The 26,670-nt window shown below is 35.3% G+C and overlaps 2 protein-coding genes across 3 annotated transcripts; one reads left to right on the forward strand and one right to left on the reverse strand.

The window, feature by feature from the left end:
• Window positions 1-199: 199 nt before the first annotated feature.
• On the forward strand, window positions 200-16,142 carry znf644a (zinc finger protein 644a). Of its 2 annotated transcripts, none has more exons than XM_051131163.1 (6): window positions 200-307; window positions 4,199-6,854; window positions 8,773-9,306; window positions 13,194-13,319; window positions 13,892-13,994; window positions 15,237-16,142. In XM_051131163.1, exons 2-6 carry the CDS (start codon window positions 4,223-4,225, stop codon window positions 15,427-15,429), a joined length of 3,588 nt encoding a protein of 1,195 aa, XP_050987120.1. In that variant the 5' UTR covers window positions 200-307; window positions 4,199-4,222; the 3' UTR covers window positions 15,430-16,142. The 2 variants fall into 2 exon arrangements, with proteins under 2 accessions (XP_050987120.1, XP_050987111.1); XM_051131154.1 differs by having other exon boundaries at window positions 206-379.
• Window positions 16,143-16,771: 629 nt separating this feature from the next.
• Window positions 16,772-26,043, reverse strand: lrrc8da (leucine rich repeat containing 8 VRAC subunit Da). The gene is made up of 2 exons (XM_051131177.1): window positions 25,146-26,043; window positions 16,772-22,724 (listed from the first exon to the last, which is right to left on the reverse strand). Exon 2 carries the CDS (start codon window positions 22,720-22,722, stop codon window positions 20,251-20,253), a length of 2,472 nt encoding a protein of 823 aa, XP_050987134.1. The 5' UTR covers window positions 22,723-22,724; window positions 25,146-26,043; the 3' UTR covers window positions 16,772-20,250.
• Window positions 26,044-26,670: the final 627 nt, after the last annotated feature.

Consider the following 26,670-nt stretch of genomic DNA (forward strand, 5'->3'; position numbering starts at 1 on the left):
GTTTGGGGGGCGTTATTTACATGACTCATACTAATAATTAATTTTCTCCCGATTAAACGTACACAACATGTTTATGTTGTTTAGGATTGTGTCATAATTAAGTAGTTGTCAGTGGGCATTCACAACATAAACGTTATTTTTAATACATTTGATCAAGTTTTTGGACTCCCCCTCGTTGAGGCGCAATGCCTTTGTCTGTGGACCATCGAGCAAATATGGCGGCTTCGCAATAGATGGAAAGCTTGAGCGAGCAAAAATGAAATGATTTCGCTTCAGTGTTATTGTCCACAATCGCAGCTGCAGAAAGGTAGGCTAAAATGCATTTGCCAACAACATTAAAAGGTGAAACCATCAAAGTGTCCCCAGTATTGTGCTAGGGGTAAGTGGTTTTAAGCTTGATGTTGAACATAATGGGGCTTGACTGCTACCTTGCTAGCACACTCTCATAGTATGTAGTAACAGCAATGCCTAAACAGAAAAATGTCATTAAAATATTTCAAGTTATTAATGCACGTAAATCTTGATCTGTACGGGCTCTCTTAATTATTAAAAATGACTGTTTATGAGTACATTTGTTGCAGGGTTGAGTGCATGTTATGTTCTGTAAACCACCATTTCTGCAACATAGAACTTGATATACAAAGATATGTGCTTTTTAAGAACTTGGATCACAGCAGTAATGTAATGACAACTGTTAATGCCTTTAAACGTGTTGTTTATACATCCAGACATACATGCTCCACTACAGGTACTTTTATCAGAGCATGTAATTTACATATCCTTGTCATATGAAGAAATTCCTTTTGCTGTCTGTTGGCGATTCTTTATATAATACTGTCAGTAGTTTTATTTATTTGTTTATTTGTACAGTGTGTCACAATGCACATAAACAATCTGAATTCCTTCTATATTTTTATGCACCTTGTAGTTGATATCTCTGTTTCTGCTCTGTATCAAATGTAATGCATAATGCATATTCTTTAGTCTTGTAATAGTATTATTAGGCTAAAACAGGTCTTGGTTTGTCTCATGGCTACTTTCACTTTTGTAAGCATGCAAGACTTACCAGTTGGGGGTGCTTATCAAAAAAATATAGCATGTACAATAGGAATTGGCTTACTAAATTTATACATGTTAAAACTTACTTTGAATTTTAATGACTTTGCTAATTAGCTGTCGAATGTAGCATGCATTGACATTAAGACAGCAATAGTAATGAACAGCCATGATTAGCCACATTAATCATTTTCTTTTTTTAATTATTAATAATAAAAGTATTTTTGTAGTAACCTGGTGGTGAACTTATAACAAAAAATACTAATGTAAAAAATGAATATGTTACAGTTGTAACGTTTAATTACTTACTGTATAAATATTACCCATGAATTAAACCATACAACCTTAGATCTTTGTAACCCATGTACTGTTAGGTCCATAAAGTGTAGAAAATATAAAATACGCCATAAAAATACTTTAAATAACTACAAAATTTTTTTAAACTGCCACTGTTTTGAATGTTTGAATGTAGCCTTAGTAATATAGCTAGATAATATAATGTTACCTTGGAAACATCACAGAAAAGCAGAATTTATTTCTATAATATACATTTCTTGAACAACATATTTCAGACTAATACAATGCAGCAACAGTTTTGCATTGTACTTTAAATTTACACAACTCCTACAGATTCTACATCTCCGCAGTGATAAATGAGGGCTGTTTTCAAATACTAAAATCTGTTGAATCTTATCATGGTAACTAATTCTTTGTTAAGCCGGAGTGTTACTGACCAGTAAATAGCATATGGCTGGGCGATATGGCCAAAAATATTATCACAATTTTTTTTTTCCGTATCATAATATGTTTATAATGATACTCATTTACCATTAATGGGGAAGAAAGTGCTTTCCACATGTTTGTTAGACCTTGATAAAGATAATTAGATTGTTTGCAATTAAACTCTACAGAGATGCTTTTTAACAGCACTGTATACATTAATAAAAAAAATACATTGGTTGTATAATATTCCTTAAAAATAATAGTAATATATTTCTGTAATAATTTCTTCAAGTTAAACCAGACTTTTATTTTGACAGGTTGTCATGAAGGTCTTTCAGTTTTACTTTAATTTTCAGTGTGTACTCAAAAGTAGGTTTTCTCAAATGAAATGGTGAAAAGCTAGTGAAGTGTCTCTCAGAGCAGCTCTGGAGCTGAAGTAGCTGTGTTCATTTATAGAGACGCAGATGCTGAAATCACTACGAGCATCAAGTGAAACCACACCATTCATTGACACAAAAACACGCAGATCCTATTATAGGGCCCAATAAAATCTGTTTTATATTTTTCCCAAATTCCTTTTTAATTTTTCCTAATTCCGGTTTTTCCATTTTAATTTTTCTGGATTCTGTTTTTTTCCAGAGCATGTCTAATTAATTAAAATCATAAAACATATATAATTTCACATCAATTTAATAAAGGTTTAACAAAAATGACATGTTTAGGGCCCTATGAAATGTTTTATTTTTTCTCACCATATGTTTTATTGTTATCAAATTCTGTGTTTTAGCATGTCTAATTATTTGAATGCATACTTAATTTATTCAAATTTATTCTTAAAATAGCCTTATGAAAGGCTATTTTTTTTTTTTTTTTTTTTTTGCAAAAAATGGGAATTTACTATTAAAATTAAAACATGGAAGAAATGTTGTGTGATTATACCCTATAAAATAATCTTTGTTTCATTTTAGTAGTAGTAGTAATAGTAGTAATATATTTCTGGCACAATGTCTTCAAGTTAAACTGGACTTTTATTTTGACGGGTTGCCGTGTCTACCTTTACATTTCTGTGTGTATATGATATGAGGCTAGTTTTCCTAAAATGGAACGGTCAAAAATGCTGAAATCACAGCGAGCGTCACGCATGCTTCACACCGTGTCTACACTGGACACGAGCAGCGTGACGCGACGTGACGCAACAAAATCAATCTTGATAGGATATTGTTTATTACACAGCTCTACAAAGGCCACTGCTGCCTCAGGGCTGTATGCTTACTTTTCTTTTTAGGAGCACTTATGTTTCTAACTTAAATTTAGGAGCACCTTCTAATCAATAATCAAATCTGATCAAAAATTAGGCTTCCCATTATGAGGTGATATTTGACTCCTTAAAATGATTAACTTGAATAATGAATAACTTTTTTAAAAATGTCATCTTTTATGTCAAATTTGTAAACATTTATATATTATAAGCTGTTTAACATTTCTAATTAAAACAACAGAATAACAAGTAGAATAATAAATTACCAATCAAATGAAATCAGTATTAACAAAATTAATTTGTACAACAGAGGTGGCATAGAAGAGCACAAAAGTGGCTTGTAGGTGTATTTTCATGTGTTTAATGAGGCTCAGAGATGGCATGAGTGCAATCAAATACATAAATTTGTGTTGAGATTAATGTTTTAAATATCATATTTTGAATATATAAATATTAAATGATTTAAATAACTGAAAAGATACTTTAAAATGAAACTAAAACTGCCAGTAGATGGCGGCAAGTCACTGATTTAATGACTGAGTCATTCATTCATTTGATTTTTTTTCAAACAGATGATTCATTCAGGATTAAAGCAAGTGACTGTCTTTTTGAAAGGGCAATTGAATCATTGACTCACTGGATTAGTTTAAAAACGCTTGTTCATTCATATATACCGCACTGTGTTTGAATGGAGATGCTCAGCGGCTCAGTTGTGACTTGTTTCAAACTATTTTTGATGGTGAAATAGAGCAAAATCACGTAATAGTGTTATAGTCAGACAATGTAAGTCACTTAATATTAACTTCTTGTTTATTTAACTGTTGAAATAAATCAAGATGTCGTTTACAAATGCGACTGAAATTGTCGCACTGTAGAGCGCTGTGCCTTCTGCCATATTGTCTAAACTTGACTAAAGTAAGTTGTCTGTGGACGTGTTTTCATAGTTTTAAGTAGGATTCTACAGTAATTTTCAAAAATTGTGTTGAAATGCTGTTGCTGGAGCACTTCCTAAAATCCTAAAATAAATTCTGTAAGGAGCGCATGGTATGGATCCAACTGTTGCTATATTTGCTATAGGGTAATTTAATGTTTAATGTTTCTAACTTAACATTAATTTATTTATATATTGATATGCATGCTCATCTCATTTTTTGTCTCCAGAAACGGTCCTTAGGACTCCTAGGAATGTCTGGTTTGAAGGAGAGTGCCAAAGTAGAGGAAAATGACACCTCAATGTCAAGAAACTCTCAGGACCTTTTGAACAGTGAGGCATTCTGTGCAGAGGGAACTACATCAGGACCATCAGTGCATTGTCCTCAAGAGACCATGGCACTACTCAGTGACCAAGGAGACCTCTTGACCAGTGTTGGTTTTATGGACTCCATCTGCTCAGATGGACCAGCCAAGGCTGCTTACGTCAATGGATCCACCTCACCCCATATCTCAGATGAAATCTTGCTGGATATTTCAAAAAACGTACCAGGATTTCTTCCCAAATCATTACATGCTCAGAATTCTGTCACAACCAACGTCCACTTTGAAGAATCTGATCCACTCAGAAAAGAGGGGGAAATAACAATCAGGCAAACTTTGACTGCGGAAGATGTGGAGAATAGGGGCATATGGGGCTTTGATACAGAATCTCCAGAAGGCTCATTAGATAATTATGATGATGGAAATGACCTTAGCTGGAATCCCCAAAGAGAGTTTATGAAGTTCCTGTGGGATGAAGATAATGGCCTCGAAATGGAAGAAAAACTGTCCCCTGTTCCTTCACCCATCAACCATAAAAGAAGAGTTTCTTCACCACTTGGCCATAAAAGAAGAAAACGCAAAGAGAAATTGGTGTTAAAAGTCGATCCTTCAGAGGACATCTACCCCGAGTTGAATTTTGACTCAAAAAGAGATCACCTAGGTGAAGGAAGCCAGATAGAATGCAGTCCTGTTAAGAAGACTCGTTCCCCAAGGAAACCATCCAAATTACAGTCACCCATTGCAAAACGTAGCAAGTATTTTAATGGAGCTGCTGAGGCAGTCAAACACCTCTTTACCAAACCAGCAAAAAAACCTATTAGCAAGACCCAAAAGATGGGATTAATTAGAGAAACTTTGCCATCAGACTCATGTTCTATAGAGGAACCTAAATTTTTTCCCCGTAACAGTGGTTTTAAAGAGAAATCTCAAGAACACAGGCAAATTACTTGTAATACAGACACAACTACTTCAAAACCATTCATATGTAAGGAATGTGGACAATGTTACCATGATCAGAGTTCGCTGCTAAATCACATAAGTGTTCACCGGGACAAGCGAAAGAAAATTACGGAAGAAAGGAATGAGTTGCATCAAATTAAAGATGAAGGTAAAGATGCAAAATTGCAGTGCCCCCAGTGCACCTTTGGAACAAACTGTCCGAACACCTTTGTGCAACACGCTAAAACCCATGAAAAGGACAAGCGGTACTATAGTTGTAATAAGTGTGATTTTGTCGAAATGAATGAAGTTGAACTGAGGCGCCATTTGCTTCAGAAACATGGCATCAGTGGGGCTGATCTGACTGTTTGGAAATCAGATGGATTTCAGGAGCGTAAAGTCAATAAATCAGCATGTCCGGTTTCCTTCTCCCGTTCTGTTCAAAGAAAAAATAAAAACATCATTGGAAATCATGTTGAGGCTTCGTGTCAACAGCAGTTTAATGAACAACAGGCATCCTCACATTCCCTTGATAATGGTGATGAAGAATCATCTCCAGCTGAACAGCCGTTCTCTGTTTGCAAAGTTCTTACATCATGTGCAAAACCATCAGGAAGTACAACAAAATTGTCAGTGAAGATCCGGGCACCGGACAAAAACAAAAGCTTGTCGTCTGATGAGAAGTGCGCTCTTGTACGGAAGAAGAAATTGTGGATGGGTAAAGGTGTCCAAAGCCAATCAAGACTTGACAAATCAATTGACACGCTTTTATCCAGAAAGAAACGTAGTGACCAGAGTGCCTCAGAACGCAACACTCATCAGGAACCTGATGGAAGCAGTACAATAGAGTGTCTTGACGATTCCCTCAATTGCAAGACCACGTTCTCTGGAACAGGTGCTAGTTTGTCCCCCTTGAAGTGTCTGAAAAGATCAGCTCATTCTAAAGAAGGGAACGCTAAAAGAACATCTAAGTCTGGTGAAAACATTACTTGTTCAGAAGATGTTGGAAACACCAACTATGTGCATATAAGTTTGGAAAAGCAAATGTTGAAGAAGTCGCCTTCCAAAAGGAAAATGTCTACTCCGTTCCACAATATGCAGGGCCAAGATATTCTTTTAGATTTCCCAAAATGTCGACAAAATTTTAAGAAAGCAGAAACATCAAAGAGGAGTAAAGAAGTTGTCAACAATGGTCACTTTATATGCGATTCTAATGATGATCTTGGACCTGAAGAATGTGAAAGTAATGAGAATGCTAATACACATTTTGTAAAAAAACAGACTTCACCTCCAAAAGCAAGTCTTGGTGCCTCAACTAGTCACTTTGAGAAAAACCACAGTTACCCAAGAATGTTTTCTGTCAAAGATGAATGCAAGGATGAAGAAATCTCGGAATCGATCACAGCTGTAAAGCGTGAACCGAGCTCGGATGTTGAGACGGATCTGAAGGCCTGTCCATACTGCCCTGCTGTATTTGAGTCAGGAATTAGCCTCTCTAATCATATAAGGGGACATTTGCACAGAGTTGGCCTGAAAGCACGGAACGCAGTATCTGCAGCTAAGGTGGCTGCCCTTGACAAAGTACCTCCAGTTCGACGACGGACACTGCCACAAGTCAAAACAGGTGATGCTTTGCTTCTCTTATACTTGTTATATTTTACTGAATTTCATTTGTTAATAAAATCACTTAAAATAGTAGTTGTACAAAAAGCCTTTAATTAGCCTTTTTTGAGATTTAAAAGACAATTGCAAGAAAAATGCGAGGAGCTTTATTGTAGGCTAAACATTTTATTTAACAGCTGATTATATCAGCAACCATAACATGAAAACATCTTAAATCATTTAGCAGATACAACCCAATGCATTTTTCTGGTATGTGCAAATTTACTGATTGACCTGTAGTTTTCTCAACGTCAGAACTTGGTAAAGATGTCAGAACTTATGGCTTGTTTCCACCAAGGGTTACAGTACAGTACGCAATTATTTTCGTTTTTTTATTGTATGAAGTTCTGAGTGGTACCAAAATGCTACGGCTGCTCTTGACTACTAGGAGACCAGAAAAATCTTTAGTCATTCATTTTAAGCGTTAGTCAATTATTAACAAAGACTTATATATAGAAAGACTTTGCACTCCTATTACTTATGAATAGGAGAAAGTGCAACGCCCAATATGGCGAATAAGCCCCGCCAGTTACACGTTTATTAATTAACTAATTAAATTACAATAATGAGCCTTTAATTGCCTACATAAGTGCTCAAGCGCATGCATAAAACAAGAGTTGAAACTGACTCGTCATCTCTGCAGTAGTGGCTGCGCCTGTATGCATGTTTCATACGGATCATATAATTGAAGAATAATTGTTTTCTATTTGAATTGGTTCACTTAAAAGTAGACATTTCACTCTCTTTATATATATTTTTCATATCTGTTAGGCAAGTATACACAGTTTCGAAGTGACGCACTCAAGTTCACAGAGACGGCAGAAAGTGCATCCTGTTTTCTTTCATTATTTTACAAAAGCGCAACGTTTCGTTGTTATTGTGAGTGCACCCAAATGCATGTAGAGTCTTTACAGATTCAAAAGATGGATTACTTGTATCTGTATGACCAAAAGTGAGTATCTTAAGAGCAAATGAGTGCACCGGCGCCTCCATCTGTCCTTCAGTGAGTGCGCTACAATTCAGCTTTCACACTTTGCACAAACACTTGCATAGCGCACATTTTTATAGGTTAACATTAGTTTGAGCGGTCGTGTAAAAGCTATCTTTGAGGCCACTGAATGATAGGTGAGTGTTTATATGATTATTTTAGGTTCAAGTGGTGTGCGAATCAAGTAAGGGTACTGTTGGTGGTGGACACACAAGCCAGATCAGGGTGTAACGAATTGTACCGTACTGTACTGCACCGTACCACTCGGTGGAAACGAGCCAATAGTGAAGATGTATGCCAGTTTTTGTGAATGAATGATCATCATGATATTTGGTGTATTACATACATGCAGAATTGGCATTGAAAAGTATACATGCCATACACAACAACAAACAAGAAAACTTGCTGTATAAATGTGTGTATTATCCAGATCACATTTAGAATAATAATATCACCCTCATGTACGGCATAAAACACTGAAATTAGACATACTAGTCTTCTAGACATTATAACAGTCAAAATTTAATGGATATAATCACTTCTAATTGAAAAGGCACTGAAGAGTAAGCTGTAAAATGGAAAGATTCTCTTAGAAGAACCACTGTTTTTCATTCTAGGTGCCCTCATGCTCTTCAAATGTACTTGATTTGTTTATATTCAGGAAAGATGTGTGTTGGAGCATTGCTGATAGATGCACAATGTGGATATTTAAAGATATCTTTAAGGTCGTAGTTTAAAATTCCCACACAAGCAATGTGGTGCAAGTTAGCTAACATGCAGGATGGTTAGTGTAGACACTTTCAGCTTTAGTTTGGGCATATTTAATTGGCATTTATCTTTTGTAAATGAATCTGATTACATGGGCTTCCCTGCTGCCTTCTGATCCCAACAGAAGAGGATACACCCCAGACTGATCATCCAGCAGAGCTGAAAACTAACTTCCAACAGATGGAGCTCATCTGTCCTCTCTGTAGGGAGTGGTTTGACAACAGGACCGGGCTGTCCAACCATGTGCGAGGCCACCTAAAGCGACTGGGCAAACCTTCTTCCACCGCGTCTAAATCTCCAGTGATCATATTGAAAGAACTGATGCGTGACAAGAAACAGTTTCAGATGAAGCTACAGATTCTTGAGAAGAAGTGCCGCGCCACCAATTCTTTCCATCCTATTAGGTTGAATAACGGTTTAACCTTTGCATCTACTGTCAAACGGCAGAAAGATGAGAAGGATGAAAAGAAAAGAATAGACATTAGTAAAGGCTCACCGCCAAGTGATCTGATTGGAATTCTGAAGAAAAGAAGAGCCCATGAAGAGACCAAAGCAAAGCATTCATCCTACACGGCGAGAAAGGCTCTCCTTTTATCTCCAAGCAAAGACTGTGGCATGGAGATACAACCTTTCAAAACAGTGCCAAATTCACTAGCAGGTAATGTCTCAGCAAAAGACAAAATCCACAATCACTTATATCCACAATACTGTATTAGAAACACCCTTGAGCAGTGTTGTAATTTAACACAAAGCATAGTCTTATAAATGGGCAATAACCTATATATATAAAATATACAAAAATACGTAAAAACCAAGTTACGTTAGATTTTAATCACGTCATAATTGTCTGTGAAAATGGTCCATAGCCATAAGAAAAAAATAAAAAAATCTAAGATTGCGAGAATAAAGTCGAAATACTACGAGAGTAAAGTTAAAAATGTTTAGAGAAATTAAATTGTAGACTGATAATAAGACTGAACAAGACGGAACAACATTTTATTCAGCTCACACACAGTAGACATTCCTTTGGGGGGTGGCGTAGATCTCTTATTTAACCCTTTTTAATACTACAAATATATGTGGGATTATTAGCAAAAATCATAGGCCACCTTGTGTCATCCTTGCAGGGACAGTATGCGTCAAAGTAATGTTTCACGTTTTCGATTGCATTCGTCATTTATAATATAAAACAAAGTCTTAGCATTCAAAATCAGTTTTGTCCACGCCAATAGCCTTGCGCTGTGGGCGTCCCAAGTTCGAACCCCAGCTCGTGGATCTTTCCTGAACCCAACCCCCTTATATCTTTCCCACTTTGCTTCCTGTCCACCTACACTGTCTTATTTAATAAAAGGCATAAAAACGCTAACATAAATCTTAAAAAAAAAAAAAAAAACAGTTTTGTAGCAAAATACAAACACCTTAAAATAATGTGTTTTTCAGGCTCTTTAATGTAGCGTGGCAGATCGCTGTATTCGTGTGAATCAGTTCATTAAATTAAACTCTTTTCTTTGTGGCGTCCAACCTTTTTCATTCCTCACATTTTTAATTAAAAACAACAGTAAAATGTTCTAAAGGTCAAAGTAGGCTCGTTATACATTGGTTATACTGTTGTCTTTTCTGAGTTATGTAAGTGACTATGCACAAGCTGTTTTATTCACAGTATAATACAGTAAATAATTGGATTTAGTATTTAACATCTTCCATTCATTATTTGCAGCGCACCAGCCACCCAGTAATCACAATCATTTTGTGTTTTGTTGCTTTTAATATAACACAGCTCAGCTTTCAAAGTCTGTCATTTTTTTTTATCATGAAATACAAATTATAAATGTGTTTTTCCTCTTTATTTCAAGTTTACAACAAGATAAAAAAAATGAAGGAACATCAGAAGGCATAAAAAAAAACAATCCAGCCTAATTTAATTTAGATGCCTTTAACTTACATGCCTCTTAAAGTGAAGCAATTACAGCCATCTGTCACACCACATTAAAGAGCATGAAAAACACATTATTGTAAGATGTAGGGCTGCACGATATATGGCATGCAATATCCTCGCGCATTTTGTCATTAAAGCCGGTTCTGTAATCAGCAGTAAATGTCCGTCACGTGCGTGCTTTCAGATAGAGCAGCGTCAATATACAGAGCCGTAGTTCACCGACAAGCTGCGCAAAACCACACAGACGATATCATCAGTATTATACATGGATATTATCAAATCACGCTGCGATAATAAAGTTGCTTGCGTAGCTTCTCGGTGAACTACGGCGTAAATGCTGCTAAATCTGTAAAGACGTGTAAATACCAAATTTAATAACATGGTTTTTACTTTAAACTCACTTCATAACTTCAGTCGAGTGATTCAAATAAATCCTTCTGTGAGATGATGACGCAAAATATTTTATAGCATTCTAAGCAGTAATACAAGCAATGTTGTATAACACTGCATTATTATATACTGTATTATAATGAAAATTATAATAAGAAGTCAGATAAACCATATATTTTCATAGTTATGTGTTTATTAGTCACGTTAAATCAATGAAAGCAGTTAAATCTTCTGTTTATTCAGCTGCAGCGATCGTTATTTTCTGGATTCTTCTATGGGGCATATTTGGAGTTTCCGCGCGAGAGCGCCCTCTGGCCTTCAGTGGGTGAACTACTACTGATCACAGAACCGTGTATCACTGACAAGATGCGCACATGAATATCGCAGCTTTTCTTAATATCGATTGCGGTATTGTCGCGATTTATCGTACAGCCCTAGTAAGATGCATTGTTTGTATTTTGCTATAAAACTGGCAGAATTTCAAAGATGAGACTTGAATATCTCCCAGTGCTCTCAATCTGGTCCATCTGCATGCGAAATAAGATAGAATATACTCAAAATATTATAACTTTAATTTCGTAATTGCTGCATAATTGTAATTCATTCTCGTATATTTTGACTTTATTCTCAAAACATTTTGACTTTATTTTCAAAATATTTCACCTTTAATCTCATAATATTTCGATTTAAGTCTTGTAGTATTTTGACTTTATTCATGAAACATTTCGACTTTTTCTAAATGTTTCAACTTTATTCTCGTAATATTTCGACTTTATTCTCATAATATTTTGACTTTATTCTCATATTTTGACTTTATTCTCATAATATTTCGACTTTATTCTCTGAATATTTTGACTTTATTCTCATATTTTGACTTTATTCTCTGAATATTTTGACTTTATTCTCTGAATATTTTGACTTTATTCTCATAATATTTCGACTTTATTCTCTGAATATTTTGACTTTATTCTCATATTTTGACTTTATTCTCATAATATTTTAACTTTATTCTCTGAATATTTTGACTTTATTCTCATATTTTGACTTTATTCTCATAATATTTTGACTTTATTCTCTGAATATTTTGACTTTATTCTCGTAATATTTCGACTTTATTCTCTGAATATTTTGACTTTATTCTCATATTTTGACTTTATTCTCTGAATATTTTGACTTTATTCTCATATTTTGACTTTATTCTCATAATATTTTGACTTTATTCTCTGAATATTTTGACTTTATTCTCATATTTTGACTTTAATATTTCGACTTTACTCTCTGAATATTTTGACTTTATTCTCAATATTTTGACTTTATTCTCATAATATCGATTTAACTTTATTCTCACAAAATATTTTGACTTTATTCTCATATTTTGACTTTATTCTCATAATATTTTGACTTTATTCTCTGAATATTTTGACTTTATTCTCATATTTTGACTTTATTCTCATAATAATTAGACTTTATTCTTTTAATTTCGACTTTATTCTCGAAACATTTCGACGTCATTCTCAAAACATTTTATTTTCAAAATATTTCATTTTTAATCTCGTAATATTTCGATTTAAGTCTCGTAGTATTTTGACTTTATTCACAAAACATTTTGACTTTATTCTCGCAATTTTGACTTTATTTTCTTAATGTTTCAACTTTATTCTCATAATATTTCAACTTTATTCTCTGAATATTTTGACTTTATTCTCATAATAATTAGACTTGTTTCTCGTAGTATTTCGACTTTATTCTTTTAATTTCGGCTTTATTCTCGAAATATTACGACTTTCGATCTCGTAATCTTAGATTTAATTTTTTTAACGTGCCACTAAAATTCTGCCATACTGCTGTATATATTTACTATACATTAAAGGGATAGTTCACCCAAAAATGAAAATCATTAATTACTCATCCTCATGTCATTCCAAACCTGTAAGATCTTTGTTCATTTCAACACAAATTAAAATATTTTTGATTAAAATCTGACAGCTTTCTGACTTTCTGACTCCGCAACTACCACATTCAGGGCCCAGAAAGGTAGTAAGGACAATATTAAAATAGTCCATGTGATGTTATGAAGCTATGACAAAAATAACTTTGTTCAACAATTTCTTCTTCAGCGAGAGGCCTGTACTTCAACAATGTATACATAAGAACATTGACATGTATTACAGTATCTATAATGACTATGTTTAATTTTATATGTTGTGTTTCTTTTACAGAGAAAAGTGAACTCAATAGAAAAGTGTGTGTGCACTGCAATACCACATTCCACAGTGGTGTTAGTCTCTCCAATCATTTAAGGGCATATGCACATAGAAAGAAAAAAGCTCTTCTGGACGGAACTAGTATGTACCTTTCTTTCCTCCTACATCTTTGTACTCACATTTGACTTCCTGTTTATGAAGGCTGCTGCGCTTCACTCTCTCCTTTCATCTACCATCTACTGCAGAATGCATGTCCACACACTCTCTTTGCTAAACTTTGCTTTGACTGTTCCAGTTTATCATAACAAGTAACTTAACATATATAGTTGTTTTTGAGGATATTTTGATGTTTGTATAGTTTCATGATGCCATTATATAAGTATTGTTATCATTTGATTTAATTTATTTGCTTAAAATGTCCAATAATAGAGGGTTACTGTGAGTGTTATTTGGCTGGTCATGTGATCTCAATATGGCAACCAGTCGGCCACCGCAAGGGTAACAACATTTACTTTACTCATGAAAGGTGTGAAACCTGGTGCACTTTGGATTGAACATTATTTTAATGTAATATATGAAATGGGTGCTTTAATATACTTTGCTAAACATTTAATAAGGCAGTGTTGTCATACGTGAAAGCCTATGGTGTGCTTTTTAAAATGTCTTTATTTTGTTTGTGTAGTTTCTAATTATTACATTGTTTATTATTGCAGCTTTTGACTGTAAACAGAGAAAGCAAAGATCAAGGTCTGGGTCAAAGAAGAAAATGTACCCGCTGCTGCACACACCAGAAGAAATCTATAGACTTACTTGCAGGTAACCTCTGTTACAAATGTTAAAAAATGTGTATTTAATATAATATTTAAAAAACTGACAGTTAATACATCTTCAAATAATTTTTTGCAACACCAGTTTTTTTTTTTTTTTTAATATGTCTCTTCTGCTCACCAACCCTGGATTTATTTTATTTGATTTATTTGAAAAGTACAGCAAAAAGAGTAAAAATGTAAAATATTTTTACTATTTAAAATAGCTGCTTTCTATTTTGAATATATTTTAAAATGTAATTTATTCCTGTGATCAAAGATACATTTTCAGCATCATTACTACAGTCTTCAGTGTCACATGATTCTTCAGAAATCATTCTAATATGCTGATTTGCTGTTTAATAAATATTTATTATTATTATTATTATTATTATTATTATTATTACTGTTATCAAAATTTAAAACAGAGTAGTACTTTTTTTTTTTTTTTTTCAGGATTCTTTGAAAACAAAGATCCAAAAAATCTGAAATAAAAGGCTTTTATAACATTATACACTATACCATTCAAAACCTTGGAGTCAGTATTTTTTTTTTTTTTTTTGGGAAAGAAATTATAGAAATTAATACTTTTATTTAGCAAAGATGCTTTAAATGTATCGAAAGTGATGATAAAGACATTTATAATGTTACAAAAGATTTCTATTTCAGATAAATGCTGTTCTTCTGAACGTTCTAATTATTAATTAATTATTAATTAAATGTTTTTTGAGCAGCAAGTCAGAATATTAGAATGATTTCTGAAGGATCATGTGACTGGAGTAATGATGCTAAAAATTCAACTTTGAAATCACAGGAATAAATTACATTTTAAAATATATTCAAAAAGAAAACGGTTATTTTAAATAGTAAAAATGTTTAAAAATTGTACTGTTTTGCTGTACTTTTGATCAAATAAATGCAGGCTTGGTAATCAAAAGAGACTTCTTTAAAAAAAACATTAAAAATCTTACTGTTCAAAAACTTTTGACTGGTAGTGCATGTACTAAATAATGAGCATAAAATAATGACTATCACACATTTTAAGCATTATTTACAGTAGACACCCACTAAAAAGTTCAGCGTAACAATAGTTCACATAACAAAAATCTCATCAGACACATTTAGAACAAGAATTATTATGTCATCAAAAGACTATAACTATTAGAAAATGCATGTATTACATATTTGTTTTTATGAAAAATAGTTTTGTGTGGGTCTTTGTAATCTAATGTGTAATTGTTTCCATGTGAAGGTTTTGTGATCTAGTCTTCCAAGGCCCTTTGTCAGTGCAGGAGGACTGGATAAAGCATTTACAGAGGCACATCATGAATACCGCTGTACCGCACACAGGGGCAGGGATGGTGGAAGTCACCTCCTTCCCCAAGGACTCTTGCCCTAACACAGTACCACAGGCACAACCTTCAGTGATGCAAACATCCTCATGAGCCCAGGAACACACACAATTTGTCTTTAGAATCTCACGTGTATGTAAATTGTTTGGTTCCCATTTAAATTTTATAATGCCATCAAGTAAGGACTTCTGTTTTTTACTCTTAATGAGGATCCATTCTTATCACAGACCACTTTTTAGATATTGTTACATTGTGCTGGTGTTGTACATGGTCAAAGAACGTACGAACGGTGGGTCAATATGTCGAGATTTCAGTGAAACCCACCACCAAAAGACAACCTTTACCTCAGAAGCTTTTCACATTGAGTTTAATCTGTCGATGCAGATTTATGCTCTACAAAAACTGATTCTGTATGTGGATTTTATAACAAGCCATTTTAATTTGAGAACTGACAGAGTTTTTTTTATGTCCCATCCATGGGTTTGGAAGCTGTACATGTTTACTTCAGAAGTTTGATTCAACACATCAGTCATTATGTGAAACAACCCCATTGATATTAGCAGTTTGAACAGTATGCATGTCATAACAACCCTGTTTACACCATTTCCGGTAACATTTTGGTTTTCATTTATTACCCTGTTTTGATTTTATCTTAAATCTGTAAGTTTGCCAAGTGTGCAAAAAAACCATTAACTGTTACTTGTGTAGGCCATTTTTTACGGTTCAAATATTTTTGTGTATAAACCTTTTTAGGTAATTTATGTGAAAAAAAAAAAATGTAAATCACTATAAACAGTTTTGCTGTTCAGAATAAAATGTTTTGTCGTCTTCACCTTGTTAAGGTATGAATGTAAACATTTGTAAATGTCTTGATATTATCAGTTTGTGTCACATAATCTACATATTGCAAGAGTAGCAGTTATTTTCCACGCATACACTACCAGTCAAAAGTTTTTGAACAGTAAGATTTTTAATGTTTTTTAAAGAAGTCTCTTCTGCTCAAGCCTGCATTTATTTGAGCCAAAGTACAGCAAAAACTGTAAAATTTGGAAATATTTTTACTATTTAAAATAACTGATTTGATTGAATTGAATGATTTCTGAAGGATCATGTGACACTGAAGACGAGTAATGATGCTGAAAATTTAGCTTTGATAACAGGGATAAATTACTTTTTAAAATATATTCAAATAGCAAGGAGTTATTTTAAATAGTAAAAATATTTCAAAATTTTACTTTTTTGCTGTACTTTCAATCCAATAAATGCAGACTTGGTGAACAGAAGAGATGTTTTTAAAAAAATCTTACGGTTCAAAAACATTTGACTGGTAGTGTACACGTCAATATTTGTTGGTTGTTTGTATGTTATGTGAACTATACTAACTGCTAGTTTCAACATGATATGCAGCTAATAACAATTGTTAGTAGTCTTGTTAGTAGTCTTCACAAACAACTTTAGATAAGGATGAATTCCTGTTGAGACTGAAATATATGCAGAAAGCAAAATCCTTCTTTTTAATGAGGCGGACCTACACTCGTGTGAAAAAACTGGTGATTTAATGGTAGATCCTGAGCAGTTAAGTCTTCCCAGGTTTGTGGTTATATAAATCCAAGTAGTTTTTTCCCCCCACAGGCTCCTTTTTCCCCCCTAATTATCACATTTAGCTTCAGACACACCCATTGCTTAAAGGTGTACAAAAATAAGAACAACTATACTGCTTCTATTCACAAACACTGGCAGACTGTATTGAACCAAAGGGCTCAGTGTCTTAGGCAAATTTTCCCCAGCTGAAACAATAAAGTTATCAAGATAGAAATATTTACGGGGAACAACAGCAAAATTAAATAGAAGGGAGTGGGCAAATCCTCTATAAATATGTGTACAGTGCCTTGCAAAAGTATTTATTTTCACATTTTTATCATGGTTTGTTATGTTGCTGCCTTATGTTAAACTGCTTTAAATCACTTTTTCCCCACAAAGAGCTATTCCATTGCATAAGTATTCATACCCTTATCTGAGACAGTTGAAATTTAGCTCAGGAGCTTTCTTATTGCTTGTAGATGTTACTACACTACAAGTTGACCTGTGGCAAATTCAGTTAAATGGGTATCATTTGGAAAGGCACATGTCTTTATAAAAGGTCTAACCTGAGATTAAGAAAAAACTGCCTGTAGAGCTCAGAAACAGAATTGCGTCAAGTCACACATCTGGGGAAGAGTTCAGAAAAAAAAATCTGATGCACTGAAGGTTAACAGAAGCATGTAGTCTCCGTTACCCTTAATGGAAGAAGTTTTGAAACAACCAGGATTCTTCCTAGAGTTGGCTTCCTGGCCAAACTGAGCAAGTGATGAAGAAGGGTTTTGGTTAGACTGGTGACCAAGAAGCTGATGATCACTCTAGTTGAGCTCCATAACCATATATGGAGATGGGAAGAAACCTACAGAAGGACAACCATCACTGCAACACCAGTCTGGGCTTTATGGGGTTGTGGCAAGACTCAATCGTCTCCTCAGAGAAGACACATGAAAACACACTTGGCATTTGGAAAAAAGCACCTAAAGGACCCTCAGACTGTGAAAAACAAGATTCTCTGTTCTGATGAACCTCAATTCCAAGCATCATGTTTAAAGGAAACCAAGCACTGCTCATCACCTGCAGAGTATCGTCCCAAAAGTAAAGTGTGGTGGTATCAGCCTCATGCTGTGGGGCTATTTTTTAGTGGGAGAGACTGAGGGACTTGCAAAGTAGAAGGAAAGCTCAACACAGCAAAATATAGAGATAGACTTAATGAAATCCCAAGTCCTGAGGATTCAGAACCTCAGACTAGGAAGAAGGTTCACCTTCCAACAGGACAGTGACCCTAAACACACAGCAAGAGTGGCTTATAGACAACTCTGTGAATGTCCTTGAGTGGCCCAGCCACAGCCTGGGCTTGAACGCAATCAAATATTTCTAGAGAGACCTGAAAATGTGCGTCTGCCCCCATCCAAGCTGACAGAGCTTGAGAGGTGAAGAGGTGAGGAGAAGAACGGCAGATAACTGCCAAATGCTGATATGCAAAACTTGTCACATCACACCCAAAAAGACCTGAGGCTGTAAAGGTGTTTCAGCTAAGTACTAAGGTAATTATTTCAGCACTTATTCTGCACTTATTTCAGCTTTTTATTTTTAATAAATTTATATGCTGTGACAATTCTGTTTTTGCTTTGTGATTATGGTGTATGGAGGCAGCAAACATAACAAAACGTGAAAAAAAAGAAGGGGTATGAATACTTTCGCAAGGCACTGCATGTATGCAGAAGTATAGTATGCAAAGTCCTGAATCTACTTAAAAAAAGAGAAGTCACAATCTCTTCACTTAAATTCATTTAAAGGAGAAGTCCACTTCCAAAACAAAGATTTACATATAATGTACTCACCCCCTTGTCATCCAAGATGTTCATGTCTTTCTTTCTTTAGTCGTAAAGAAATTATGTTTTTTGAGGAAAACATTTTTGCATTTTTCTCCATATAATGGACTGATATGGTGCCCCGATTTTGTACTTCCAAAATACAGTTTAAATGCGGCTTCAAATGATCCCAAATGGAGTTGTAAACGATCCCAGCCAAGGAAGAAGGGTCTTATCTAGCAAAACGATTGGTTATTTTCATTTAAAAAATACAATTTAAATACTTTTTAATCTCAAACGCTCGTCTTGCCTTGCTCTCAAAATCAGTTCAAAATCAGGGCACCATCAGTCCATTATATGGTGAAAAATCTTGAAATGTTTCCTCAAAAAACAATTTCTTTACAACTGAAGATTGCTTTTTTAAAAAACACTGTACCGTTGTACTTTCACAACATTGTAATGTGTAACCAAATCTTGTTTATACACAACATTTAATCACAATCAGAGAACACAAAAAATAAGACAATAATAATTACACAACAGTGAATGTTAAGGGCAGTTATTCTTCGTGGGTGTCGTCTTCTAAGATATAATCGTAATGACAGCACATAAGTAAACCGTGGGCAGCTTTACAAGGTCACTGAGGTTCTAATCATGAGATGCAGGATGTACATCCCCCCCATTCTGGCAGTTCCTAGTCCTTGATATGCCTCTTATCAGCACAATACAGCAAAAACACTTCATATGTTTCAGTCTTAACAAAGGAAATACAAAAACACATTCTCAGACTCAAAAACATGTTGCAATAAGGCAGTTATTGCTAAAGAGAAAAGGTGAACTTTCATCATGTCTTTCATCATGTCAGATCATGTCTTATGGAGTGTATAAAATGCTGAGAAGTGCTGCTTCTAAACTAACAAATCTAGAGAAATACATCATACATTTATACTAGTCATATAACAGTTACACAACTGTCATTGATAGACACTTTTGAAAACAAATTTATGAGAACTACTGACCTTTTTTAGAACTTAAAGGGAAATTTCACCCAGAAATGGTCATTCTGTCATTATTTACTCACTCTTGTGTCATGTATGACATAGGAAGGAACATAAAAGATGAAACAATAAAAGTCAGTGGGGTCGGATATTGATTTGGACCCCGCTGAAGGACAAAAAAGAGTTTAAAATATCTTCTTTTATGTTCCACAGTAGTAATAAAGTCATACAGGTTTGGAACGACAAGTAAATAATGATAGAATTTTCATTTTTGGGTGCACTGTCCCTTTAAAATATGCATCAGCCTGCATATCAAACATAGTAAATACACAATATACATATGTAAATGTATAACAGATCATAACTTAAACTAAACACTCCTTCTAATAGGCAAACAGTAGCAAACACAAACCTGTTGTTTGCAATGTTCCTGTTATATTTTGCAACATGCGTGTTTTTGCTTCCTGTCTTTGTGGCTTCTTTGAGACTGTATTGTTGATGACAGAACTGAAAAGTAAATCAGTCTATTAGTCACTACTCATACTTTCCTTGACCTCAAGAGGCAGTGTGTCGAAAAGATGATCCTCCACAAAGAGGAGGTTTTTCCGAAGAAGGCGACACTGGCCAAGCTGGAATGGAAGGCAATCTAAGCAGTTCCCTTTGAGCTCAAGATGGGACAGCTGAACTAATTGCCCAATCGCCTCTGGGATGGAGGTGATGCTGTTATGGCCCACACATAAAACCTTTAGTTTGGAACATTTAAACAGTTGAGTAGGCAGAACCTCTACCTTGTTCTCTGTGATTGCGAAATGTTGAAGGTTGTGAAGGTGTCCGACCTCCACGGGTATACTTGAGATGCAATTGTGGCTAAGGTCAATGTGCCTCAGCTTGGGCAGATGAAACAGAGCTGGAGGAAGGGTCTCCAGTTTATTATGACTGATAATGAGGGACTCCAGACTCTTCACTAGGCCTATCGATGGTGGAATGGCAGTGATCTTGTTGTACCATAACTTGAGGCACATCAATCTTCTCAGGTGCTGAAAGCTGATGATCTCCTCAATGGTCCGGATGTTATTATTCTTCAAATCCAGTTCTTGCAAGTTAGCCAAGCTAAAGATGGCATGGGGCATCCTCTCCAAATCGCAGTTATGGAGCTCCAAATCAACCAGGCTGGTTATCTTCTTGAGACTGTTCAGCACCAGCAGTTTAGTCCCATCATTGTGGATCACCAGTTTGGTGAGATGCGGCGAGAGTTCTGTTATATTCGTTGGGATTTTGTTGAGGTTGCTTTTGAGGTACAACGTCCTCAAGTGTCGCAGATCTCTCAGCGACTCCAAACCGATCATCTTGTTGTGTTCAGAGTTCAAGTTCCCAATCAGGTTCAGGTCCTTGAGGCTCCTCAACAGATAAATCCACGGTGGGATTTCGGCAACGTCTGTAAACTTAATGTGAAGGCATCGCAGATGGTCGCGGAGAAACGTAAAAGCAGTTTGTTCGACTTTAGCAGGGCAGTGATATAGATGCAGCTCCCGTAGGTTGGTCATCTGAGAAACCTTGGCTGAAATCCTGACCTCAGGAATGAGCTCTAACTTGAGGATTTCCAGATCGGTGAGGTCGAATACGGCATTTGGGAGTCCTGACAGCATAAAGAGATGAAGTTCTTGTTCATCCTGAGCATTGCATGTCACATGCTGACGTAGTTTCTCAAACGTCCACTCGTGGTTAAGGCTTATTTCTCGTAGTTTGTTCTCACTAACCTCAGAGAGAAACACCCCGAATCGTTTGGAGTACAACTGGTCGTATTGGTCGACCATGTGTAGAAGAAACGCAAAGTCATTCTTTACATCAGGTATATCACTAAAGCTACTTTCCTCTCTGACTTTTTCAAAAGAGTACTCTTTGAGAGGTCTCCTAAAGAGCCAGTAGAGCGTATATAAACACACCAGTCCATAGAGACATATCATAGCCATGAAAGTGAAAAGAAGTTTCCTCAACATGAACGCCATGTTGTGCGTGCAAAAGAACCGGTCATACCCGGTCAAACTTTTAACTTCAGGTTGGCATATGTGGCAGAAACTGATCTCCGAGGCAAATGTTGATGTATAGCTCAAGATCAAAATGATCTTTAGTGCTTTTATCGCCGTCTGAGCCACGTACAGTTTGTAGATGAAGTCACTGTCTTCTACGTGGACTCGAAATTTTCGCACTTTCTCAAAAAGAGCCTTGGCTTGCTCTCCATCTTTTTTGTCTAGGGTGGTCAAGCTAGGAGATTCTGCAATAAGCTTTTCGGTTGGAAACTGCACTGTTGGAGTTTCCATCAAAGGAGTAGACTGACTGCTGTCCTCCGAGGATACGTGTTTCTGAAAAAACGCACCACCTGTAAACCTCTGCTTGTTTTCCTCAGAATCTTCACAAGCGGTTTCAGACAAAGCTTTCGTTGTCCATGGGGATTCAAAGCAACGCCCCAAAATGGAAACAAAGTGCTCAATCTTTGAGCTGGTCTTTGGGTACTTGAACCAAAAATTGCTGCTTACCATCAGCATTATGGTGTGTATGAGGGCAAGGTAAGGGAAGTATTTGTTGTACCATGGTAGGGCGTCATGGTAGCACTTTTGGTTGACAAAAACATATTGCTGAAAGTCCAGATTTGTTTTTCGCCCTGTGGGTTGAGGTTGTTTTTGGGGAGTGGGTTGAGTGGGTTGAGTGTTAAGAAGTTCACGCGCAACACTATCAGGAAGGTCTCTAGTTGTTGAAGGTGTAGCGCCCAGAACTGATAAGGAACACTCTTGTCGATTTTGTGCTTCCACAAGGTTTGTGCTTTCCTCAAGAATGGGAAGACATGCCACTTGGTCTTTGGATAACTGCATAGTCCCAGAAAAGATGGCCAGCATCAACATAATTACCCCAATGTAATCCATAAACACGTCCCACCATGGTTTCAGAATACGGTAGGTCGGCTGGATGTCATTAAGGGAGGCAACTTCAGTTAGGCTAAACATCCCTGTAATAAAGAATAGTGCAGTCAGTGCATGTTTGAACAGAATTAATTTCTTTTACGTCTTAACATTCTTTAAAAGTCTTAAGTGTTTACTCCAAGATAAAGTAAATGAATACTATATTATAATGAGTAGGTTTACATTTAGTCAGATTCTTTCACTGAAAGTGACTTATAGTAGAAACGTATATATACAGTTGAAGTCAAAACTTTACATACACCTTGCAGAATCTGCAAAATGTTACCAAAATAAGAGAGATCATACACAATGCATGTTATTTTTTTATTAAGTACTGACCTAAATAAGATATTTCACATAAAAGACATTTACATATATTCCACAAGAGTTGAATTTATAATAATAGTTAAATCATAATAGTTGAATTTATAGAAATGACCCCGTTCAAAAGTTTACATACACTTGATTCTTAATACTGTGTTGTTACCTGAATGATCCACAGCTGTGTGTGTTTTATTTTTTTTTTTTTGTTTAGTGGTAGTTGTTCATGAGTCCCTTGTTTGTCTTGAACAGTTAAACTGCCCACTGTTCTTTGGAAAAATCCTTCATGTCCCACAAATTCTGTGGTTTTTCAGCATTTTTGTGTATTTGAACCCTTTCCAGCAATGACTGTACGATTTTGAGATCCATCTTTTCACAACAAGGACAACTGAGGGACTCATATGCAACTATTACAGAAGGTTCAAACGCTCACTGATGCTTCAGAAAGAAACATGATGCATTAAAAACCAGGGGTGAAAACTTTTGAACAGAATGTAGATGTTTACATTTTTCTTATTTTAATATATATCATATTTTTAAAATTTAGTACTGCTCTTCAGAAGCTACAGAAGATACTTACATGTTTCCCTGAAGACAAAATAAACTAAATTTACCCTGATCTTCAAATTAAAAAAATGTCACCCCCCAGCTCTTAATGCATCGTGTTTCCTTCTGAAGCATCAGTGAGCATTTGAACCTTCTGTAATAGTTGCATATGAGTCCCTCAGTTGTCCTCAGTGTAAAAAGATGGATCTTAAACTCATAAAGTCATTGTTGGAAAGAGTTCAAATACACAAAAAGGTTAAAAAAACAAAACATTTGTGGGAACTGAAGAACAGTGGGCAGTTTAACTGTTTAGGACAAACAAGGGACTCATGAAAAACTATCACTAAAAAAAAAAAAAAATCAGGTATCATTCAGGTAACAACACAGTATAGTTTCTCAGTATTTCACAGTATAAACAGGATCTTTTTTATAAATTCAACAATTATTTTCTCTTGTGGACTATATGTAAACATCTTTTATGTGAAATATCTTATTCAGTTCAGTACTAAATAAAAAAAAAACATCATGCATTTTGTATGATCCCTCTTATTTTGGTTAAATAATTAACATTTTGCAGATTCTGCATGGTGTATGTAAACTTTTGACTACAACTGTAAATGAGTGAGTTAAGTCGTGAAACCACAGAGTGGATGTACTGACTGTGCATGATTCGACTTATTCCTGCTAGCCACATTTGGTTTCAAGTTACAACATGAAAGGTCCAAACCATTTCATCAGTGTGTTATGTTTGAAATGGCACTTCACTGCGACGACTTACATGTTTGTGTGAGAAACACATTTCTATTCACTTCAGATGTGATTCCTGATTTTAGGTTAAAATATTTTAGGCTGCCAACGTGGTATTAATAGCACAATTCTCTTTTTAAACTCCCAGTGGCATGCACACAGTTCAAGCATTGCTGTATTTGATGCCTGCTATTTTCTCGGAGTGATGCGTGAGAAATAGAGTCTGGAAACACATGGCAGCTGTTAATCATTAGAAATGCCCATGTTAACCATTTAAGGGATTTAGGAAAAATATAAGGCTATACTAAGGCTGACTGCATAGCTTGGTCAGTCTACAAAATAGTGCTTTTTTTTTTTAACAAGCCTCCATCACTTCAGTTCATATTTTGTTAGGTTTGTCAGTAGAGGGCGATCTTAAAAAAGCACACAAAACTGTTTAAATATCAGCATTAAATGCTCTTAAGAAACACCTAGAAGTGTCAACTTCTAGGACAGCACAAGGTCAAATGGCTAAAGCAACTCTAAAGTTTTTATTAAATTATCATTAGTAAACTTTTTTAATCAGTAATTCAGAATGCAAATGCACCCATTTAGTTGATGACCCTGTAAATTGAAATTATAAACGTTTTAAGGTTGTTCTGGATATTATGGATATGGATATTATCAGGCTAATGAAACATTGTCTTAAAATAGAATATTCTCATTCGTATAATGCAGTAATTTGCTCTCAGGATCTACAAGGCTGACAAAGTCTGAACTCACATAACCTGCAACCCCTGGGAATAATATATTTCTAGGTAGTAGGAAGAAATGCCTCAGAGACCTGGATAAAAACAGTTAAACGGTCTACTTACTGTCTCTATGTTGTTTTTCACTGGGATGGAAGAGTGCGCGCTGTTGTTATCTTGATTGTCATATTGTTGTAAACGCTATATTTGTCAAAAGTTGTCGTTGAGCAGGAAACGGAGTACGAAAGTCAAATACATAATCGCTACCAAACAGTCTTCTTTCAGCATAGTAATATAGTGTCCGTCAGGCGCCGTACACGCTGTCCACAGACGTCTGAATTCGGCGTGAGGTTTCAAATATGCGATTCTTTGTCCGACATGCTCCGACCTGTAGTTCAGCAGTCAAGATGACGGAGTTGTTCCGTTCGTCAACTGCGTATTTCATTGGACGCTGACAGCGTAGCGTTTATGAACGCAGTGGATAAAGGTGAATTATCACCAAAAAGTCTTATGGAGCTGCGGACGCGCCCAGTGCACAAAGCAGTGTTCCAGATAAAGTTGTTTTTTTAAATGAAAGGTGGAGTCTGTAAAGTATTACAGTTCTGACAACCATGACTATTTAATAATTAAGACTAACCCTGATCACTCTTTCTTCTACTTTCTTTTCTTCTTCCCTTTTATTATGAGGAAACTAGGACCCAGATGCTTGAATGGTGGAGCGGTGTTTGGCTGGCACAGTGTGCAGGAAATGTCCTGGTAGCTAAAACCAACCCACCCCAAATGGTTGTTCAAGTTTCAGCTAGTTTGTATGAGGAACATAGATTTTCCTTTGCTGTCTGACTGAATCATAAACACATGTTTTTCTTCCTCTTCTGTCATTTTTTTCGAATGCTTTACATATAATGTTATTATTTTACACATGCAGCTGTCATAAAAATCTATAAGATGGCCTGTGCATTTGCTCCTTTAGTGCTCTTGAGTATTATTAGAAGGAAGCAGATGATATGAGTGTAGCGTGATTATAAAAAGGCCCAACCCTTCGTTTTAAAGAGCACTACAAGTGGTATTAAACCTATAATAACTTTGTATGAGACATCTGCATTATTAAGCAAAAATGATAAATGAATTTAGGGATGGTGTATAATGTTCAAGAAGAATGATTGAGAATGATTGTGTTGGAATTTTAAAAGCCTTGTCAGTAAACATTGGAATTAGAAAAAGCAAACGGTGACAAATTGTTTTAAGATGAGGCTGCAAATCACGTGCATTTTTCACTGTTGTCAATTAAAGCCATGTGTAATACTGCACTTGTGTTATGTTTTAGACCCTACATTGCAATGTATTATTCATTACTGTTTGTAATCAAATTTGAGTTAAAACAGACTACACAATTAGATGCACATTGTGCTAGGTCTGGCTTAAACATCTAAGCTGGGCTGTTATATAAGTAGTTTGTTTTATACTAAATGTATAAAGAATTTTATTAATAAGAACATAGCTAATGAAATGTGAAAATCGTTAAAGGGAACCTTGGGTATGGCTTAATATAACCTAAATTATGTCACTTACTGAAATTTGTAGTAAAAAAACCATAAATAATTTACTTTAATTTACAAAACGCCACATCGTTTTATACATATTTTAGACTATG

Source organism: Labeo rohita, chromosome 2, assembly GCF_022985175.1.
Source record: "Labeo rohita strain BAU-BD-2019 chromosome 2, IGBB_LRoh.1.0, whole genome shotgun sequence".
NCBI lineage: Eukaryota > Metazoa > Chordata > Actinopteri > Cypriniformes > Cyprinidae > Labeo > Labeo rohita.

Excerpts from the sequence above, each read along its gene's own strand:
- znf644a (XM_051131163.1), top strand. The coding sequence starts at position 4,223 with ATGTCTGGTTTGAAGGAGAGTGCCAAAGTAGAGGAAAATGACACCTCA. Across the intron at positions 13,320-13,891 it reads AGCTCTTCTGGACGGAACTA|CTTTTGACTGTAAACAGAGA; the intron begins GTATGTACCTTT and ends TTATTATTGCAG. Across the intron at positions 13,995-15,236 it reads ATCTATAGACTTACTTGCAG|GTTTTGTGATCTAGTCTTCC; the intron begins GTAACCTCTGTT and ends TTCCATGTGAAG.
- lrrc8da (XM_051131177.1), bottom strand. The coding sequence starts at position 22,722 with ATGTTTAGCCTAACTGAAGTTGCCTCCCTTAATGACATCCAGCCGACC.